Source organism: Triticum dicoccoides, chromosome 5B (genome assembly GCF_002162155.2).
Source record: "Triticum dicoccoides isolate Atlit2015 ecotype Zavitan chromosome 5B, WEW_v2.0, whole genome shotgun sequence".
NCBI lineage: Eukaryota > Viridiplantae > Streptophyta > Magnoliopsida > Poales > Poaceae > Triticum > Triticum dicoccoides.
In genome coordinates, this window is record NC_041389.1 from 467,866,284 (window position 1) to 467,888,312 (window position 22,029).

The 22,029-nt window shown below is 47.8% G+C and overlaps 2 protein-coding genes and 1 pseudogene across 2 annotated transcripts; all 3 read right to left on the minus strand.

Annotated features, from left to right (window-relative positions):
* Positions 1–4,245: 4,245 nt before the first annotated feature.
* Positions 4,246–6,537, minus strand: LOC119310866 (phenylacetaldehyde reductase-like). The gene is made up of 6 exons (XM_037586485.1): positions 6,375–6,537; positions 6,108–6,277; positions 5,626–5,811; positions 5,223–5,385; positions 4,647–4,836; positions 4,246–4,555 (listed from the first exon to the last, which is right to left on the minus strand). The coding sequence occupies exons 1-6, from the start codon at positions 6,487–6,489 to the stop codon at positions 4,345–4,347; spliced, it is 1,035 nt and encodes a 344-aa protein (XP_037442382.1). The 5' UTR covers positions 6,490–6,537; the 3' UTR covers positions 4,246–4,344.
* Positions 6,538–9,468: 2,931 nt separating this feature from the next.
* On the minus strand, positions 9,469–12,425 carry LOC119310867 (annotated as a pseudogene).
* Positions 12,426–14,697: 2,272 nt separating this feature from the next.
* On the minus strand, positions 14,698–17,422 carry LOC119310868 (very-long-chain 3-oxoacyl-CoA reductase 1-like). The gene is made up of 5 exons (XM_037586486.1): positions 16,993–17,422; positions 16,599–16,887; positions 16,425–16,494; positions 15,829–16,096; positions 14,698–15,029 (listed from the first exon to the last, which is right to left on the minus strand). Exons 1-5 carry the CDS (start codon positions 17,405–17,407, stop codon positions 14,821–14,823), a joined length of 1,251 nt encoding a protein of 416 aa, XP_037442383.1. The 5' UTR covers positions 17,408–17,422; the 3' UTR covers positions 14,698–14,820.
* Positions 17,423–22,029: the final 4,607 nt, after the last annotated feature.

A 22,029-nucleotide genomic window follows, 5' to 3' on the forward strand; every position in this document is an offset into this window, starting at 1 on the left:
GGTTCGACTTGTCGCTAAGGGTTATCGACAAGTTCAAGGGATTGACTACGACGAGACTTTCTCTCCCGTAGCGAAGCTGAAGTCCGTCCGAATCATGTTAGCAATTGCCGCATACTATGATTATGAGATATGGCAAATGGACGTCAAAACAGCATTCCTTAACGGGCATCTTAAGGAAGAACTGTATATGATGCAGCCGGAAGGTTTTGTCGATCCTCGGAACGCTAACAAAGTATGCAAGCTCCAGAGTTCCATTTATGGACTGGTGCAAGCATCTCGGAGTTGGAACATTCGCTTTGATGAGATGATCAAAGCGTTTGGGTTTATGCAGACTTATGGAGAAGCCTGCGTTTACAAGAAAGTGAGTGGGAGCTCTGTAGCATTTCTCATATTATATGTAGATGACATACTCTTGATGGGAAATAATATAGAATTTCTGGACAGCATTAAGGCCTACTTGAATAAGTGTTTTTCAATGAAGGACCTTGGAGAAGCTGCTTATATATTAGGCATCAAGATCTATAGAGATAGATCGAGACGCCTCATAGGTCTTTCACAAAGCACATACCTTGATAAGATTTTGAAGAGGTTCAAAATGGATCAGTCCAAGAAGGGGTTCTTGCCTATGTTACAAGGTGTGAGATTGAGCTCGGCTCAGTCACTGACCACGGCAAAAGATAAAGAAGAGATGAGTGTCATCCCCTATGCTTCAGCCATAGGATCTATTATGTATGCCATGCCGTGTACCAGACCCGATGTAAACCTTGCCGTAAGTTTGGTAGCAAGATACCAAAGTAATCCCGGCAAGGAACACTGGACAGCGGTCAAGAATATCCTGAAGTACCTGAAAAGGACGAAGGACATGTTTCTCGTTTATGGAAGAGACGAAGAGCTCGTCGTAAAGGGTTACGTCGACGCTAGCTTCGACTCAGATCTGGATGACTCTAAGTCACAAACCGGATACGTGTATATGTTGAATGGTGGAGCAGTAAGCTGGTGCAGCTGCAAGCAGAGCGTCGTGGCGGGATCTACGTGTGAAGCGGAGTACATGGCAGCCTCGGAGGCAGCGCATGAAGCGATTTGGGTGAAGGAGTTCATCACCGACCTAGGAGTCATACCCAATGCGTCGGGGCCGATCAAACTCTTCTGTGACAACACTGGAGCTATTGCCCTCGCCAAGGAGCCCAGGTTTCACAAGAAGACCAGGCACATCAAGCGTCATTTCAACTCCATCCGTGAAAATGTTCAAGATGGAGACATAGAGATTTGCAAAGTGCAAACGGATCTGAATGTCGCAGATCCGCTGACTAAACCTCTCTCGCGTGCAAAACATGATCAACACCAGAACTCTATGGGTGTTCGATTCATCACAATGTAACTAGATTGGTGACTCTAGTGCAAGTGGGAGACTGTTGGAAATATGCCCTAGAGGCAATAATAAAAGTATCATTATATTTCAATGTTCATGATAAATGTCTTTTATTCATGCTATAACTGTATTATCCGGAAATCGTAATACACGTGTGAATACTTAGACCACAATATGTCCCTGGTGAGCCTCTAGTTGACTAGCTCGTTGTGATCAATAGATAGTCATGGTTTCCTGACTATGGACATTGGATGTCGTTGATAACGGGATCACATCATTAGGAGAATGATGTGATGGACAAGACCCAATCCTAAGCATAGCATAAAAGATCGTGTAGTTCGTTTTGCTAGAGCTTTGCCAGTGTCAAGTATCTCTTCCTTCGACCATGAGATCGTGTAACTCCCGGATACCGTAAGAGTGCCTTGGGTGTATCAAACGTCACAACGTAACTGGGTGACTATAAAGGTGCATTACAGGTATCTCCGAAAGTAGCTGTTGGGTTGACACGGATCGAGACTGGGATTTGTCACTCCGTATGACGGAGAGGTATCTCTGGGCCCACTCAGTAATGCATCATCATTATGAGCTCAATGTGACCAAGGTGTTGGACACGGGATCATGCATTACGGTACGAGTAAAGTGACTTGCCGGTAACGAGACTGAACAAGGTATTGGGATACCGACGATCGAGTCTCGGGCAAGTAACGTACCGATTGACAAAGGGAATTGCATACAGGGTTTGATCGAATCCTCGACATAGTGGTTCATCCGATGACAACATCAAGGAGCATGTGGGAGCCATCATGGGTATCCAGATCCCGCTGTTGGTTATTGACTGAGAGCGTCTCGGTCATGTCTGCATGTCTCCCGAACCCGTAGGGTCTACACACTTAAGGTTCGGTGACGCTAGGGTTATTAGGAAGACTAGTATGTGACTACCGAATGTTGTTCGGAGTCCCGGATGGGATCCTGGACGTCACGAGGAGATCCGGAAGGGTCCGGAGGTAAAGATTTATATATGGGAAGTTGTCAAACGGACACCGGGAAGTTTCGGGGTCATACCGGTATTGTACCGGGGCCACCGGAAGGGTTCCGGGGGTCCACCGGGAGGGGCCACCCCTCCCGGGGGGCCACATGGGCTGCGTGGGGCAGGGAGCCAGCCCCTGGTGGGCTGGCCGCACCCCCTCCCTTGGGCCCATGCGCCTAGGGTTGAAGGGGGAACCCTAGAGGGGGCGCCCCCCTTGGCTTGGGGGGCAAGCCACCCTCTCCCCTCTCCCCTAGGCCGCCGCACCCCCCCTAGATGGGTTCTAGGGGGCCGGCCCCCTTCTCCCTTCCCCCTATAAATAGAGGGGTGAGGGGAGGGCAGCCGCACCACCCTCCAAGGCGCAGCCCTCCCCTCCCCAACACCTGTCCTCCTCCGTTGTGTGCTTGGCGAAGCCCTGTCGGAGTACTACCTCTCCACCATCACCACGCCATTGTGCTGCCGGTGGAGCTGTCTTCCTCAACCTCTCCTTTCCCCTTGCTGGATCAAGAAGGAGGAGACGTCTCCCGTCCCGTACGTGTGTTGAACGCGGAGGTGCTGTCCGTTCAGCACTTGGTCATCGGTGATTCGAATCACGTCGAGTACGACTACATCATCACCTTGCAAGCTTCCGCACGCGATCTACAAGTGGTATGTAGATGCAAACTCTCTCCCTTGACTCGTTGCTTAGATGAACTCATAGATGGATCTTGGTGAAACCGTAGGAAAAATTTTAATTTTCTGCAACGTTCCCCAACAGTGGCTTACAAGCTAGAACTTCCGGAGGGCAACAGGATACACCCAGTTTTCCATGTCTCGCAGTTGAAGAAAGTGGTTGCACCGACCTGTCCTATATCCAGCACGTTACCCTCTGTTAACTCTCATTTGCAGATTCTTGTCAGTGTGCTTCAGAGGCGTGTGCGCCAGAAGGGCAAGCGCACCGTCGCACAAGGGTTGATCCTGTGGAGCGATTCTACTCCTGAAGCTGCGACATGGGAGGACCTGGAATCACTCAAGCAACAATTTCCCCGTGCTCCGGCTTGGGGTCAAGCCGTTTCTCAACGGAGGGGGGGGGTGTCAGCAACCCTGCAAGCACCGACACTGAAGACACGCAGGAGAGCGCTGTAGCAAATCAAGGCGTTGCCGGCAACAGGAAGCCAGATGCAGAACCCACGCTACGGCCCAAGTCTTCGCGGCCCAAGAACCTTCCCCAGTGGCCTGCAGGCCCGAACTGGGCCCGTTGATTGGGTGTAACGTTAAATAGACGTCTCTCTCCCTCGAGAGGGGGTGGCTAGGATTTGGACGGCTGAGGCCGGTGGCTTGTAACGGATAGAGGTGCGGAGGTTGGGTGGCTTTCCTCTACCGAATTCAAATTATTAGCTCGATTCATACCAATCCATGGCGAGCGTGAGCGATTCCGGCGAGTAGTTCACAGCTGTGGTGACAGGGCTTCGCTTATATGGTCTAACTCTTGTATTTGGGGTTGGGAGGGGGCGGGTCGAACATAAATGAAATTCGAGACAGCGAAACATGTGATTTATGCACTCGATTTCTAGGGCCTTCATCTTGCCGCACACAGAGTTGCATATAAGAGGTCTGCCAGGAAACGACACCTAGGTGTTAACCCAGTACAAATAGTTTCTGGATTATCGCCCCGATCTGTGGCTTTTACAGGCACTACTACAGGTAATCATAATTAAGCTAAAAGCATAAAGTAAACAGTACCCGTTGCCGGATTTCAAACAGCACCCAAGAGAGAATAGGAGCCGTCTGATCGGAGATCAACGTTGACCACGACATCACCCTGGTACCAAGCTGTATGGTGCAGTGTAGACGGTTGGATAGGAGATCGACGGAGGAGGCCAAGCATAACCTTGAAGATTGATAGTGATAGCTTTGCCATTACAATATAATGTCATTAGATATTCAGCAACATCACATGCAGAATGGCATATCATTCCTCGGAGGCATGAAACATCCGGAAGATATCAGGTAAGCGGCAAGCGTGTCCCTCTCCCTCGCCATCCTGCAGAATTCCCGTCTTCCGGTAGTATTCGATGCTATCCAGGAGCGTCTCCTCCAATTCCCTTGGCTTCCAGCCCAGATTCCTCAGCTTTGCCGACGAGATTGGGGTGATAGGAGAGTTGTGATCCATCTCAGCCTTGCTGCAAAAAGCGAAGAGAGCTGTTCAAACCATGTAGACAGGCACGGCCGTTCAGGAAAAAATGTACCATTTTGATAAGAGAAGATACCCACCAGTTTACATAATTGTAGTCAGGGTACGTCTTCTTCAGCAACTCCAGCATGGCTTTTGTGCTAATGTAATTTGGTGCGCTGATATATCTCCCAGATGATTCTGGTTTCTCGTATACCAGAAGCAAAGCATCTGCCACATCACGGACATCGACTATGTGCAACAGCATGTCCTTCATCGCATTAGGACCTCCTGCAATGAATTAACAGAATTTCAGCAGCCAAAAAAGAAAAGTGGCTTTTCGACGACTTACTGTAAGAATTTTTAATGTTGGAATTCATTCAAAATTCTATTGGAATGAGTCACTCAGTAGGAATTTTCATAGGAGTGCTCATTTTAACAAGCTAATTATTCCCTTTCAAAGGACTAAATTTTTTTTTGCGGGGGATCGAAGAACTACATTTGAAACAAGAATAAACTGTCTACAAGAATTGAATCCTTCAAAATTCTTCGAGCACTACGATACCGAGGGCTTGGCAAGTAGTTACTGAATTTTGCCCACCCAAAGACATGGCATATTCGTCCAATAAGTGATGCTCCTACAAATTGACAAGAGGAAAAGAAAATAACAAGATGACCTTTTATAACATAGACGAGAAGTTCGCTGCTGGTACTGACAATGGGTTGCAGTTGTGGGCCTAAAACAATACAAGGGCATACTGTAACAACATTTAGCCCATTCTTTTCTGCATATTCCCAGGCTGTTTCTTCAGCAACAGTTTTAGCAAGACAGTACCAGAGCTGCCAACAGAAATTGTAAAGGGTCGAACTTAGTCCTCAGACACTGCAATAATTTGTAATTTATGAGTAATATCAACTTATGCTGAAGAAATCAACATGTCACGGATCAGCAACGAAAATTGAAATACCAAAAAATTATATTATGTAAAAGATTCCATAATAATATACTCATGTGTAATAGCCTACTTACATCACAATGTAAGTTGTGATTGGTTCTTAACTTTAAATATTATTACTAACCTCATTATCCACGCATATTTTTTTGTCGGGCCAGCAACTCTCATCTTTGGGTTTAGCCTGAGGCCAGTTGGGGTTAAAATGAACAGAAGAAGTGGATGACACCACCACAACTTTCTGAACCTTCATAGATGAACAAACTTCAAGAATATTTACGGTGCCCTTCACAGCAGGCACCATCACTTCTGACTGCACGGTTAAAGTTAGCACAAAATTAGAAACAGTCAAAAGGATTGTACAATTCCAATAACAAGTTGTAATCGTCCAGCAGTAGGTCCTAGGAGTCTATCACTCTAGAAAATACACACTTCTTAGAAGAATCACATAAATACATAAGTGGAGGTACGTATATAGACGGTAAATTAATCTCTGCATCGACAGTTAAAAAAGACGAATAGAAAGTCAAAATTCAGTTGAACAATTCTCTATTGCTGCACCATGAATTGGTATTGATAATATGATATCGACAGATGTGTACTACTAGCCTCAGGATCGACGATCTTATCCGCGGGGACGGGGGAGGCGACGTGGAAGACGCCCTCGCACCCCTCGACGGCGGCGGCGAGCGCGGCGCTGTCCAGCACGTCTGCCTTGAACAGCCGCAGGCTCTCCGCCGCCCCGTCCAGCTGCATCAGATGCGCGTTCTTGGAATCACCTGAACCAAACATTCGGACGTCAACCGGCGAGGTGGGAGCAGGACGGAGAGGAGAGGCGAGCAGGACGGAGAATCAGATCGGACGCGGCGTACGTACGTGGGTTGCGGACGGTGGCGTGGACGGCATAGCCCCGGGAGAGGAGCAGCTTGACGAGCCACGAGGCGATGTACCCGCCGCCGCCGGTCACGCACACGCGCCGCGGTGGTGCCATCCCCCTCGTCCTTCACCTACGGGATGGCTTGCTGCCGCGTCGTCGGCTCTTTATGTCTCTGTCGCAGGTTTGCCGGCTTGGCACTTTGTCCACCCACTTGCCGGCCGGTGGACTCCACGGCGCAAATCGACATCAAAAGATTATGCCAAGACCTAACAAAGACCACTCGCGACCAGGGTAGAGACGAACAACGAGCAGATTGTGTGCCGTCCGCCTTGGAATCATCGCACCGCGTGCTTTCGTCGCCGGCTGATTGGTGCCAAAATGCCTCGGGTGCTTTCTGTTTGTTACCAGCCATGCACTACGCACGTCCTCGTGCACGCACATGCACATTGTGTGTTCACATGTTGTCCTATTGTTCTGCTACTAATATGGATTGAAGAGAGCATCTTTTATTTTGTACATGTATTTATTCGGCTTAAAATAGTGGATATTAGTTTATATCCATTAATGCTCACTTTTCTTTAGAAGAAAGGTTGAATGTAAATATGAATTTGATTTGCTAGTTTGCTTAAGGACCCCCATAAATTTTGGACGTTCGGATTTTAAGCATGACAAACGGAATGTTTTTTATGGCAACTTTAGTTGACACGAGGTGGCAAGTTTAGTTGGCAACTAAACTTACCACCCCGCGTCAAATAAAGTTGTCACAAAAACGTTCAGGTTGCCATGCTTAAAATCCGAACATTGGCATTTATTATTTCCGTTGCTGAATGCGTTTGTGGTTGTATTCCTGGAGTTGTGGTAGCGAACGGGTAGAGGAATGAAGAAAGAAAGAAAGGAAGAAGAAAAGCTAGTCGCTAGGGTTGCGAACAGGTGGGGCCGTGGCACGCTTTCATGTTCCATCTCCCCTTTGCGGTAACCACTCCACTACAAAAGAAATGTCCTGACTATTTTTAGGTGGTGCGGATGCCTGAATTCCTTAATCAGGAAAGTCATGCTACTAGAATGGGCATCCGATAGGGCATAAGGCCATCTCCGATACGGACTCTTAAAATCGCCAGTAAACGTCTGGATCGATTTGTCCGGACAGCATAAGCCATTCAATGGTTTCCCACATTTGTCTACGAACCAGTTCGGGTGTTCGTTATTCCGCAAACCAGAGGAGCTTTGCGGGAGTCTGGACACCCATCACATAGGATTATGATACCTTCAGGCCACGCGAAATTGAGGTGGAGCCCGGGCATTTGGAGCGGTCGTACTTGTTTTCTTGGCAAAACTTCCCCTTCTCCACCCTCTCAACTACCATCCCGCCTCTCTCCACACCAATTACCATCATTTTCGCCTCTGTTGCCACATGGACCCATACGAAAAGCTACCAAAGACGGCAGGGGTGGAGGATCCGAAGAAGGCGGTCGCCCGGAAGATCAACTCGACGACACGTCAAGCCCGCCGCCTCAATGCGAAGGCAAAGGTCGGGCAGGCCGGCAAAAAGAAGGGTGCACGGGCTGGGCGGGGCCTAGGACGTGGGGTGCCATCACCATCATGTCTGAAAAAGTACTAGCCTCCCTACTTCTACGATGTCCAGTAGCTCAGCCGGCAGTCCCCGGCATCCGCCATTAGGCAGGTGTCGTATTGCGTCGACGTCAATGCAGCCCCGCTCTATTTCGCAGAGTCTACGTCGCCGCAACTTGTCCAGACGTGAACGAGGGGCATGGATCAGCTTGGTCCCAACTCTCTGTTCACCGGTATGTATCGACTGGGCGAGCCGGTGTACGACAACGCAGACTGAGAGATGATGGATCACACTCCGACGTGAAGGAGGAAAAGAAGGCTGAGAGGTTTAACATCTTGATGGCCGCAGCGGAGAAGAAGGTCAAGCTTGAAGAGAAGAGGGTTGACCTCTTTTCGTCTGGGAAATCGGTATCCACTTTGGTCGAGACTAGGGCAATACCTATTTATTCCAACATGATATAAGTAATCTAGTATGTTAACTCATGATTTACTTGTCCACATTAATATGATTTCTCTCAACTCCGCACAAATATTCCATTACATATTCTAATGCGTTAGCTCGCGATTTACTTGCCCGCCTTAATATTCCGCCGTAAATACACCGCCACTCTCGGTGTATGTTTTCTCTCGACTCACCATATGGCAATCGCCAATCTATAAATGTCCCTCACTCCATGGTTCGTCACCCCCATGTTGTTCCTCCCCTTGCGCCACCCTGGAGTTCGAACATGTTTGTCCATTCCCTTGTCTTGTGCATGCCACCCTGCCCTATGTCCCGCATTTTTTTAGGGTGTGGGTAGATTCCATTCGACAAGAAGTCTTAGTTAAGTGACAAACCATATAAAAGAAGGAAAAAAATAAAAGAAATTTTTACATGAATCTCTGCGTTGACAGAGACTTCCTAAGTTTCAAACTGAGATTTAGCATTCCCCTTTTTTTATCAAAAGAGGGGTTAATCCCTCTGGTTCATTAACGAAACCGAGATTTACACAAGTTCACCAAACAAAACAAGTCTGACCGATTGCCACCATCTCAACATTTGAGATCAGGCAACTAAAACATATGGCGCTAAATTTTCTTTTTAGATTTCACAAGGATCTTGCGCTGAATTTTGGAGGATTAGTATCCTTAAGAATTTTTCCTACATTGATTGTTTGAGTTGTAGGATTGAATTCTATATGAATTTTTCCCAAGAATTTCTCTGTACTACATCTATAGGGTTTCTAGCATCCAGTCAAATATCTTTCAAAGAATCCTTTGTTTTTTCCTATGACAATAAAAAAACCCTATAAGATTTTTTTCTCTCGAATATATCCTATAAGATTGAGAGCATGGCATTTCAATCCTATATTTTTCTATTCCCGCATTTTTAGAATTCTACAAATCGAAGACGCCCTACGTTTGCAAGCCTCAAATCGTGGGTGCGTTGGACGTCTCAGCACCACCTTGCCAACCGAGCTAAAAGCGTGCATCCTACCCTGCAAGCCACCTCGGCAGTGACCTCAGACAACATTTACAATACAGTTTGCTTCATTAATGAAATCGGGGTTCTACTCCTTTATTATCGACGAGGGTAAAATGCTCCGGACAACAACATTTGTAATACAGTTTGCTTCGTTAATGAGACCTGGACACAAAACAGCAGAGATACAACCCTGAACCGAAAAGTTGTGTTTGCCACAACCAATCTACAGCGAGGCAGCGAGCAGCTTCACTCTCTCTGGTCTCCTGTCATCTTCACAGCAGATCCTTAACTATTTCCCACAATATTCAGCAGATCCTTAACTATTTCACTGGCCACTGCCGCTCTGCACTCTCGACTCATTCGTCGGCAGCTTGAAAATGACGGAAAATATCAGGAAGGCGGTAGGCCTGTCCCTCCACATCCTGCAGATTTCCCATCTTCCGGTGGTATTCGATGCTATCCAGGAGCGTCTCCTCCAATGCCCTCGGCTTCCAGCCCAGATTACTCAGTTTTCCCGACGAGATCGGCGTGATACGAGAGTTCTGCTGCGCATCCGCCTTGCTGCAGAAAGCAGAGAGAGAATTGTTCAAACCATATGAACAAGCACGTTGGTTCAGGGCAAATGTGCCATTTTTATACGTACAAGGAACACATAATAAGAGAAGAGACGCACCATTTTACATAGTTGTAGTCAGGGTACGTCTTCTTTAGCAGCTCAGCAAAGCCTTTGTGCTAATGTAATTTGGTGCGCAGATATATCTCCCGGATGATTCTGGTTTCTCGTATACCAGAAGCAGGGCCTCGGCCACATCACGGACATCGACTATGTGCCACAGCATCTCATTCAATGCATTAGGACCTCCTGTAATAAAATGTTCAGCACTCCCAGAAGTCAATAATTAAAAGACAAGTAGTTCTCCGAAACGCTGTCAAGAGGATGAGGTAAAACAATTGTGCACAAACAGAATAAAGCAATACAAGACATTATTAACTGTCATGATATTATTAGTCCAATCATATTTAAGAACCTCCTTCAACAGCACAGATGAGTTTTGTAGTTCTTACATAGGGGGAAAGTAAGAGCATCCTTAGAGGACAAGATTCTAAAACCCAAATACAGAAAAAGAAAGTGTATGATTGGTATGTCATGGCTTCTCAAATCATGCAGCAAACGAAGGAATTTGCAAAAAAAAACTATAGTAATATAACAGTAATCCAGGAAGAGAGAAGGCCAAGAAGAATTTTTTCCATGAGGTTAAGCACATGGAAGAAATCATTCAATTTTTTTCATAGATTCAGTTATTCTATAGGACGTCCAAAAAAAACACATACTGATAATATTCCTAGAACCACATTCGTTTTATGACTAAATAGGAATATTTTCTAAAAAATACATAGGAATTTTTCTGTAGGGTTTCAATTCTTCCAAAATTCCTACATTGCCAAGAGAGCCTGGTTACTGAATTTCGCCCACTCAAAGACATGATTTTGTTTTGTCAGATAAGTGATAATCCTACATGCCAACAATAAGAAGGGGCAAAATGAAATAATGAGGGCACCTGTTATGACATAGAGGAGGAGTTCGCTTGTAGTATTGACAACAGATTGCAATTGTGGCCCCAAAACAATACAAGGGCATACTGTAACAGCATTTAGCCTGTTCTTCTCTGCATATTCCCAAACTGTCTCTTCAGCAACAGTTTTAGCAAGACTATACCAGATCTGCCAACAAAAATTGCAAAGCTTTGAGGGAAGCCCTCGCATGTTACAACCATTTTGTAGTCTCAAGTAATTATTGACTAATGATGAATACACTAGTATGTTAGGGATTAACAAAAAATCGCATGTCAAATCTTCACGTAAAGAAATTAACGTATATGCTTAGCTTTAGCAAGTACATTGGGACTAAATTCCATTGTTATATCAACAGGCTTAGCTTCAGCAAGTATGTTGTGACTGAATTCCATTGTTCTATCAGCTAACAGTTCTAATTATAACATTATTACTAACCTCATTATCCTTGCATACTTTTCTGTCCGACCAGCAACTCTCGTCTTTGGGTTTACCCTGAGGCCAGTTGGGATCATAATGAACGGCAGCAGTGGATGACACCACCACAACCTTATGAACCTTCAGAGATGAACAAACTTCAAGAATATTTAAGGTCCCCTTCACGGCAGGCACCATGACTTCTGACTGCAGGGTTATATTTAGCACAACATTAGTAACAGACCATCAAGAATCTGCATTTTCCAAATATTGGACTTCAACAAGATTTTAGTGCCAGTAAGGCAGTAATAACTTGTAATCGTCTCTGACAGCAGTGAGTCACTTAGTTCGCACTCTATTACTCTATTAAGTGAGCACACTAATTAAAATGCTGATCTAAGCTCCTACTCCACAACTGTTGGATATACTTATATCGACATCGACAGGAGTGCTAGATTTGCACCCAGAAATGAAAGAAAATAGCAAGTCAAAATCCAATTGCAAATATTCTGACGGTACTGCTGCTATGAGAGAGACTCCATCTCCATGGTGGAACAACGAATAAATCATGGGAGCTGTGTAATTTTGTGAACCAAGTACAACACACGGTAATTTTGTGAATCGGCAGATGTGTACTAGCCTCAGGATCGACGATCTTATCCGCAGGGACGGGGGAGGCGACATGGAAGACGCCCTCGCACCCCTCGACGGCGGCGGCCAGCGCGGCGCTGTCCAGCACGTCGGCCTTAAACAGCCGCAGGCTCTCCGCCGCCCCGTCCAGCTGCATCAGATGCGCGTTCTTGGGATCACCTGAAACGGCATCCCGACGTTAATCACTAACCGGCGAAGTAGGCAGCAAGAAGAGAGGAGGAGCGACCGGATCAGGTGCGCCGTACTTACTGGGGTCGCGGAGCGTGGCGTGGACGGCGTAGCCCCGGGAGAGGAGCAGCTGTTGACGGTGGTGCCATACTGCTCCTCTACTTATTACAGGATGGTTCGCAGCTTCCTTGGTATAGGATTCTTTTCCAGGACTCCACGGCGCTAATCGACGTCACTACGAATATCAGGGGCACCTAAAAAAGACCTCAAAGGAAAAGAAAGCCGCCCCTATCTGTCAAAACGTCCGTGCAAACGGACAGCTGTTGGACGTCGGCCTTTCAGAGCAACTCTAGCAAACCCGATGTAATAGCGACCCGCATAATGCGTTTACAGTTTGACGAGAAACTGTTTTGCAGATTGAAATCGTGCGCGGCAGACGTATAATTTAAAGAAAAACTTTGGCGGGAGAAATTGCAACCACACTAGTTAATCACATACTACATGATCATACACTAGTTCATCACATACTACAAGATCATGCATACTACATTCTTCTACTACTACAAGAGGGAGGTGGGGAATCTCGCGGCGGCGAGGCCGAGGTCGATGTACCAAAATGGACGAGCTCGTGGCCGAGGACGACGTGGTGAAGGAGCTCAGTCCTCCTCGTCGGAGCTGACGAGATCGATGAACTTCTGCCTCTGCTCCTTGCGGATGCGCCGCCACTCGTCGTCCTTCTTCTTCGCGGCAAGGTTCGCCGTGACCGCCTGCTTGAGCATGAGGTCTTCAAGCTCCTCGTCATGGCACCGGTGCTCCGCCTCCTCGCGCAAGCTCCATTCGGCAATGGTGGTCGCGACCGCGTCGACATCGGCCACGAAATCTTCGGGCCCGACGACACCTCGGCGCTCGATCTCCTCCGGCTCCTGCTTGACGGCGACGAGCTCGCGGTCCTCCGGCTCCTTCGACCACTCCCTCTTCACGGGGAGAAGCGCCGCGTCGGAAGACGAAGAGCCCGCGGCCGAGGAGGGCGTACGCCCGTGCCGATGGTCGTACTCCTCCGTCTCGCGACAAAGGAGCCTCACCGGCGGCTCGAGGCCCTTGTTCGTCCACTTCCTCGCTGCACGCTTCCTCACGCCATCTGAGCGGACACGTCGCTCGCGCTCGGGGTCGCCGCCCCCGCTGGAGCTGCCACTGGAGCTGCGGCCGGAGCTCCACATGCGGCCCCACATGAAGGCTGGAGACGGAAGGGGGCTCACCGGCGGCGAGAAATGTGAGGGAGGGAGTGAGAAATTGCGGAGAAACGCGGCGGCGGGGGGATAGGGTTTAGACTCGTATCTGCCCCGCAAACCCGTAGATATACTACTTCAGGGGAGCGGTTTGCGGGCCGCGGTAACATTTTTTTATGGGCCGGACGAGTATACTGGCTCTGTTCTGGCCAGAAAACTGGGCTGAGCCCGTATACTCACCGGAATTATGCGGGTTCGCGAGATATACGGGGTCTGCTAGAGTTGCTCTCATGGCTAGCAACTAAGGAGTATCCTTTACCGATTCGCTCGCCATTTCCACGCGACGCTCACCGCAACGACGCCCCGGTCTCCCGGTTGTCTCGCGGCTTCCCCAATCGCGGGTTGCAGCCCCTCGTTCGTTGTTTGCAGCTCCACCATCAAGGGATCTACGGCTGTAGTTGGTTGTAGCTTCGATTATCGCCGGTTGCAGCTTCTTATCACACAGTTGCAGCTTCTCCCCAACAGTGCCGGTAGATGTAGCTCCACCAGACTATGGTTGCAGCTCTGCACACCGACGGTTGCAACTCCCGTCATCGCGGTTGCAGCATTCCCACAACGGAGGGCACACTGTGTTAGGAGGCTTGCAGCTCCCCACCGTTGAGGTTGCAGCTTCCGCATCAGTCGTCGCAGCACCCAGTTGCCACCAGCACCGACGTCGATCGTCCCTTGTGAGCTGCTCGGCGTTGTCCGCGCAACATTGAAGCCGGTTGTTTTTAGCAATACCCCGGCTAGTTCGGCACCTCTCATGGGTGTGCCTACCTCTAGAGTGCCCGTCTTCAGTTGCAGCTCATATCAGAGTTCGTAGCACCTCCAAATTGCTAATGTCACCTCGTCGGTCACCATGGGTAGCTCCTCGTCGTGTCATGGTGAAGATGAAGCATGCCATGGCGTCTCGTCGGTCATCACGGGTAGTTCACCGTCTCGTCGTGGTGAAGAAGGAGCATGAAGATGCCATGAGAGATGCGGTCCACACGGAGAAGAAGATGAGGAAAAGATACGAATGGCTGAGGACGTGTATGGAAGAGGATAAGGAAGAGAGAAGAGTTGGGGAGTTGGGAAGTAAAGCGATGTAGATGTGGACCAGGAGACGTGCATAGGTTTGTTCTGTCAGCACAGATTGATGTGCAACCGTGTGGTGCGCGTGCGACCGACACACTCATTCAGCCGGTTGGACGGTTACAATCGTTTCCCTGTTAGAATCCTCTTTCACATCATTAATTATAGTGTCACACCATATTTTTGCTTAAATGGCAATGCATGAAACTCTTATGATACTCCCATTATGGGAGTTAGCAATACAATCAACTACCCCCTGTCTCATAATATAAGAGTGTTTTTGACGCTACACTCATGATATATAACTAATCCATAAGCACTTCCTTCTGGATGAATTGCCTTGCTTAGCACACAAATGAGCCAGCTCGTTGGCATCTCACCGAGCAAAATTGACCATAAAACTGTTAACATTCCTGCACGTCTCGTGTATCTCTTTGAGGATGATGCTAGCCTCCATTCTTCATAGTTGCCTGAATTCCACAAATTAACAAGCATGTGATTCCACAATAATATATCGTCTCGCTCGTGCATGCATCCTCCTATGACATAATTTTTTGGTTCGGCACGACATTCACTTTAATCACTACTTCCTTCGATCCATATTAATTGTCACGGACTTATTACAAAGTTAGTACAGCTTTGTACTAAGTTTGCGTTCATTAATTTGGGTTGAAAGGAGTACCGTTGTTGAAGAGCAGGAGAATGAAAATACCATGAATAAAATTCATAGTAGGATAGTAGATAATTGTCTTGCGATGGCAACATAGGCTAACTATGTTGATGGAGGTCATCATCATGTGAACTATATGTGTTTGTATGGTCCATGTCTTTTCTAATAATATTATTATTTTTGTATCTATCTATATGTATGCAATATCAAAGTATAACCGTCAAATCATCTACGTTGTCATAATTTTTCTTTTCAAAATGGTCGTTCTACCAGTGTAAAGATTGTTGTTTTACAACCAATTAGCATATAAACATATTCATTCATGGCCCAGGGGCCTTACGGAAATCCACGGCCAAATCTACAGTTTCACAGTTATTTTAGCGAAACAACTTCTGGTTTTTTTAGGAGAAACTTTCAATTTCTTCAGGGGTGGAGGTTCACAACAGCTTTCTCATAGCTCATAGCTCACATAAGCTTTTGCACGATCTACAGCTCAACCAAACACAGTCTTAGATGTGATATAACCTAGATGAGATTTAGCAAATTCGTTCGCTTTAATCACTAGCTAGCATTCTTATTCTGGGTAGCAACACCGTTACCCTGTGATTTCCTCCATGACCTGAGCCTCCGAAAGATAACCCTCTGCTTCAGATTTCGCCGCAGCAAGCCCCTATCGGTGAAATCCGGCGAGAAGCAGCAGAGGTACAGGTACCATCCCTGGAGGCGGTGGACGGCGTTGGGCACACACAGCGATCCGTGCCCAATCCAGCTCACCGCCGCACGCGCGTAGGCATCCGGGGTCAGCACGAACTGCCGGATGACCCTGGCCGCGCTCGACACCATGTTTGTCTCCACCAGGAACGGGACCTGGTGGATTATATAGGCAATCAATCAAGCATGATTAATCTGAGGAGGACGAATGTGTGTACATACATCAGCTGCTCACGTATGTACACGAACGATTTTTTCCAAAAACGAAGATAAAAGATTTACCTCATCAATTAATTAAGTAGAAGAGAATTGCCCAGTTAATTGATAGATAACCGGGTAAAAACCGATACAAACCAACTAGTACATGCTAACTACTCACAAAGCACGCAACCCCGTAAGCATAAGATCAGCTCGACAACTATACCCAACATGCAATGACCGCCAACCCCCACATTTCTACAACGCAAATGAGTGATTATGGTACCTGACATTGCACATCGATTCCTCTGCTTTTGTACTCCACGGAAAGGCTACTGGAGAACTCAAGAACGTACCTGCAGCTCCACGAGAAGTCAAGAACAGAGCTTCGTTTCTTTTTGACAGGAACAGAGCATGTCTTTCATGAATAACACGGGAAAGACGTGAGCGTCGTTGTTACCGCTTCGTGGCTACGTAGACGGAGTAGAGGGGGTAGGACGGGAGGGCGAACGATGAGCCAGAGCCGATGTTCACGATGGCGCCCCTCCCTCGCCGCAGCATCCCCGGCAGCACCGCCGCCGTCACCTCCGTCAGGGCCAGCGCGTTCACCCGTATCATCCTCACCCAGGCCTCCGCGTCCACCTCGTGGAGGTACACCGCGCCCGGCTTCGCCACGCCCGCGTTGTTCACCAGCACCCCTACGTCCAGCCCCGCCACGGCTTCCCGGAGCCGCCGCATCGCCTCGTCGCCTGCATGCCCAAGGTCGATCGACACGTGAGGACCGTTCAGTCAGTGCTCTGCTCAGACGGATACGTACGCTATGTATGATGCTCCTGCGATTAACTTTTACACACCTTGCGCGGTGGAGACGAGGGAGAAATCGAACAGCACGGTCTTGATCTGCACGGCGGCGTGAGCCCTGGAGATCGTCTCGGAGATGTCCCTGAGCTTGGCGGGGTCGCGGCCGACGAGGACGAGGTTGAGGCCCCTCTCCGCGAGCTCCAGGGCCATGGAGCGCCCGATGCCGGACGTTGGGCCGGTGACGATAGCCCAGGCGCCGTACCGGTGGCGGAGGTCAATGGGCCTGCGGAGGAAGACCGAGAAGTAGGCGATGAGGCGGAAGCTGATGGCAACGACATGGAGAGCGCCAAGCAAGGCCAACGAGAAGAACCACACCGGCACGGCCATCTCGCGGACGCGGTGCGTCTCTGGTACCTGCAAATGCGGTTGAGCAACGAAGGCACAACTGGGAAGTGTGCTCATGCTCATCCATCGCGAGCGGCTTGGGATATATAACATTGAAGAAAATACCGGAGACCACGAGGGTTCAAGTTCTAGTGCCCCACTTCTCAAAAAAAAAAAGTTCTAGTGCTTCTATGGTGACTTCATAAAAATGCATGCGTGTGTTCATAGGGGTGAGTGTATGTGTGTTTATATGAGATCTGTACTATGTTAAAAAAATTACCCGAGACTAACTTGCGATTCAAAACACGTGACCAGACTTTTAATTCGAACCATCGTTTTTCTAGGATTGGGGACCGTCAGTCCGTTTCATTTTCTCTCTTTAGGATTTTGTTTTTCCAGCGGTACCAACGAAGTGATGGCAGCGATGTTGTGTGGGAATAAGGTCCCTCCCTACCTCGATGACGTTTGACCCGGTGCCGACGTATGATCTGTGGGAGTTTGTGTCCCCGCATTTGTGGGCTCTCTTTAGATATCGGCAATTGGAACAAGGTCCTTTGCAAGACGGATAGTGCTCATCTTCCTTCCCAACGGTTGCGGGCGACGTTTCTTTCTTCGTGAATGACGATCTCACGGATCCAGCGACTCTGCCATCACGCCGAAGGTGCCTTCATCAATTTTAGAACACGGATAGCTCAGGTGGCTCAAGCAGCTTAGAAAACCTCAAGGAGGATCCCCTGGGTGGAGTCCTCGTGACGGCGTAAATGGTTCCTTAGTGCAGCGATGCTTCTCCCGGTGTGGGTTGTTCTCGTCAACGGCAACTCGTTGGTGTTAGGGCTTGTTATTTTTCTATCTTGTAAAATCTGTTATTTAAAACTACAATTGTATCGTTCTTATCCGAGTAAAGCAGTTTATTCTAAAAAGATCAATCTTAGATAAAAAAAAGGATAATTGGATTTTGCTAATCCCAGTTGACTAAGAATTAGTTAGTTGTCAGCAGACGCCAAGGACCATTTATCCAATGTTGAGATACATGCACGATTCAATGTTAGTTTGAACTTCGAGAGGGAAAAAATAAAATTTCCCCAATGAACAAAATGTTACAGCACGGTGAACATTATTGCAGATATGCATGAGGTATATTAAGACAATATTACTGCTTTTTACACTTGATGAACATATTCTTCTTCTAATACCGACGCACATAGCTTTTGTGTGTTTGCAAAAAAAAAAAGACTACGGTTAGAATCCTGGGGCAGTTACAATTCAAAAATAACTAGAACGTATGGTTTTTGTAGTAATAGTCTTATGTAGGAACAATATTTATATTGAACTTTTTAATTCTGCTTGATTTTTTTGTGAAGTCAATTGAAAATTTGCTATTTTTAAATCAAGTGAGAAATAGACGCTTCCTAAAAATGTGCTTATCATGGAGCTAAATATACTTGTACTACTACCTTTAAAGCCGGGCCACATGTGGAATAGTTATTCAGTAGGGCTATTTTAAGCTCTGTTTGTTTCATAAGTTATAAGACTTTTTTAAGTCCCAACTTATAAGTCATAAGTCCCTACCTGTTTGTTTACATCGACTTATAAGTCCCGAGTCCCTACCTGCTTGTTTACAGGGACTTATAAGTCCATGTTGCACCGCTGCAACGAGGCTCAGGAGAGGGCATGTCCGGCGATTGGAGGCACCGCTGCAACGAACCGAGGCAGAACGAACCGAGGCGGGGCGGCGACGGGGCGGCTAACCAAGGCAGAACGAACCGAGGCGGGGCGGCGACGGGGCGAGAGGCGGGGCGGCGAATGGAGCGAGAGGTGGGGCGGCGGCGGCGATTGGACCGAGAGGCAGGCGGCGTGCGGGGAACGAGGCTGGAGCGACGCGGGGTAGGTCCGGCCCGGGATAAGTCCCAATAAGCTCCTCCCTGAGAGTCTTATTTGATAAGTCCCAAATCACCACAATAAGTCCCAATAAGTCCATTATGTTTGGTTTAGGTGAGACTTATAGGGACTTTTTAAGTCCCTAAACCAATAAGCCCCTGGAAACAAACACCCTCTAAGGCTTAACCAGAAAACCATTCTGAAGAATACTGCCAACCAAGTTATTCCTTGAGATGATGTCCTTATCTGTGCAAAATAATTTTAGATCTTGTAGTCACATCGACGCCCATAGCTTTGTAAAAGAAGCACTTTTCATGTGCGTTGCTTGGCATACCCACGCAACTGAATGAATAGCATGCATAACATGTAATCGTAACACCATTAATTTGTCGAAATGGACCGGTACTAATGCAGATAGTTGTTCGTTAGGTAGGGGCCGCCAACGATTTACTAAGGGAAATCTGGTCTCATGTTAAATTACTCCTGAACTAAAACTAGAACAAGAAAACAGTGCGTGAATTCTACCCGGGCCTGTTTGCTAGATACTACTCCGTAGATGACAAATGGCTCCATCACGCACTTGTCTAGGATTTTTTGTCAGGGCCTCCAAGTGATCTCTCAGGGTGTACTGTTCTGTGAACGGAAATGGGCTATGGTGATGTTTGGTTCTAACATATTTTCTTTAAAAAAATAGCGACTTTACTTGAGGACTCATTCTGATTAACTAGACTCGATATCCTGAAATTTTGGTGTGTCTCGGCAAAGAAAACGGACAGCCTTCAGTTCGTTGGCGCATTCAGCTCGGCATTTAGCGGTTCGAGAGGCTCTAGCCCTCGCCAAAGATCTCAACTTGCAAAGGATCCATGTGGCAACGGATTGCAAGGTTGTGGTGGATGATATCAAACATAGGAATCTGACAAAGCTATGGTGCAATTCTACATGAAATCAGAGATCATAGTTCTTCCTCTACAACCTATAGTTTTGCTCCTGAGTTTAGGAGCTCGAATTTCAAAGCTCACAATCTAGCGAGGCAATTTCTTGAAGTTAGGGTTTTGCCGTCATGTTTGGTTAGGCAACCCGGGTGACTTTTCTTTTGTACCTATAAACATTGATCCAAGTTAATAAAAGCCTCGCGAGATTGTCTAAAAAAAAACTTGGCATTCCGGCTTGCGAGCTAAAAGCCTGTTGCGAGCTCGAGGCGACTATGTGTAGGGAAAAGTTTGGATTTGGAAAAAATCTCGCACGCCCTAGTCCCCACGTTGTCCCCCCGCGTGTGACTCAGGCGACGGCGCCAGATCTCGCTGCAGGCAACCCCCTCCTTTCCTCACCAACATCGTCGGCTGGAGCCGCCAGGGCAACGCTCCTCACGGTGGCTTGCGGGGCACCTTCTTCTCTCCTCTCCTCTCCTCGGTGGTGGTTGGCACGGGGCGAAGACCCATCAGGGCGGAGACATTGGGTGTGGGAGGGGCCCGGCGGCGCGGTGATGGTGGCGGCATGCTCATTGTAGCGGTAGGCTGGCAGACAGGTTGCAGCTCATGGTGCAACGGCTGCGTCTCCGTGGCGGCAGGTGCTTCACTTAACTAGGAAGGTGTTGGACCCTCAAGTGCAAGGGTTTTTGTAGCAATCTCCTTCAAGTGACCTCAAGGTTTATCAAACCAACATGAGTTTAATAACAAAAGTAATGATCAGTACCTGCACACACAAATATAAAACCGCCTTAGCCCCAATAGGACTAGTGAGATAGTGAGTCTCACTAGCTTGCTAGTAACAAGGATTAAAAACACAAGTGTATGCAAATTTTGGTTGTGACAAAAAAGTAAAAGCAATGAATAGAAAAGAGCGTTTGAATATGGATGGGGATCCACAGGCTCACTACTGGTTTCTCTCCAAAATAAAGTATGTTGTTGTGAACAAATTACACCAGTGCATCGATTAAATTGCAGTTGTTATAACTACGACTATCCATAACATAATCATCATATGAGCATCACGTTCTAATATCTATAGACCGTTATCCAACTGCATCTATAGCTAATACTCAATCCAAAATTGCTATCCAGCTTGCACCATAAAGTACTAAGTAAATGAGTAAAGTATTGCATGAGTACGATGACATGAAGTAGATGATATATTGTCTTCACCCTGCGTTCAAAGGACACCCATATTTTTTATCGCTAGTGTCAACAACACAATACAAGCCTTTTCTACTTTCTGTCAATGCGGTACATTACTTGCAATGTTAAACCCATGGGAATCAGCCCTCAAACTTGGTCAAAGAAAGATATATAGATCGGAGAGCATATTAGTAGTATAAAGGATGCGGGAGTACTCGCCTCATGGGGGGCTTTGAGAGCAAGGAGGGTCTCAGCGCAGTCTGTTTCCGGTTGCGTGTTGTAGGCGCCTCTAGACCTCCCTCCGTTCGATCTTCCCGGACAGCCCGCATCGGGCGGATTGCCTCAGGGGTCCATGACAGATGGATCACGGGTGCTACCGGAGCCACCGTCATGGGGTGGCTCCGGTCCCATCGGCATGCATCGTCTTGCGTGCCCGCCCGCATGCGAAGGGGAGTTCGGGGTGACCTAGCCCCGGCTCTTCATGTCCCTTGCACCAGCTTGTATTTGGAACCAGTTTATCTACTTGCTCGTGCCACGCAGAGCAGACACTTCGGATGCAAACATCAAATCAGGGGATGGGGCTACGTCCTCTTGACACCACAGCACCCACCGAGCAAGGCTCGGTACTCCTTTGCATGGAGACCCTGCGGAATCTGGATAGGGAGCAAAGGGGTTAAGGGCACCCATAAGCAGGGACCTCCTATCTGGCAGCAT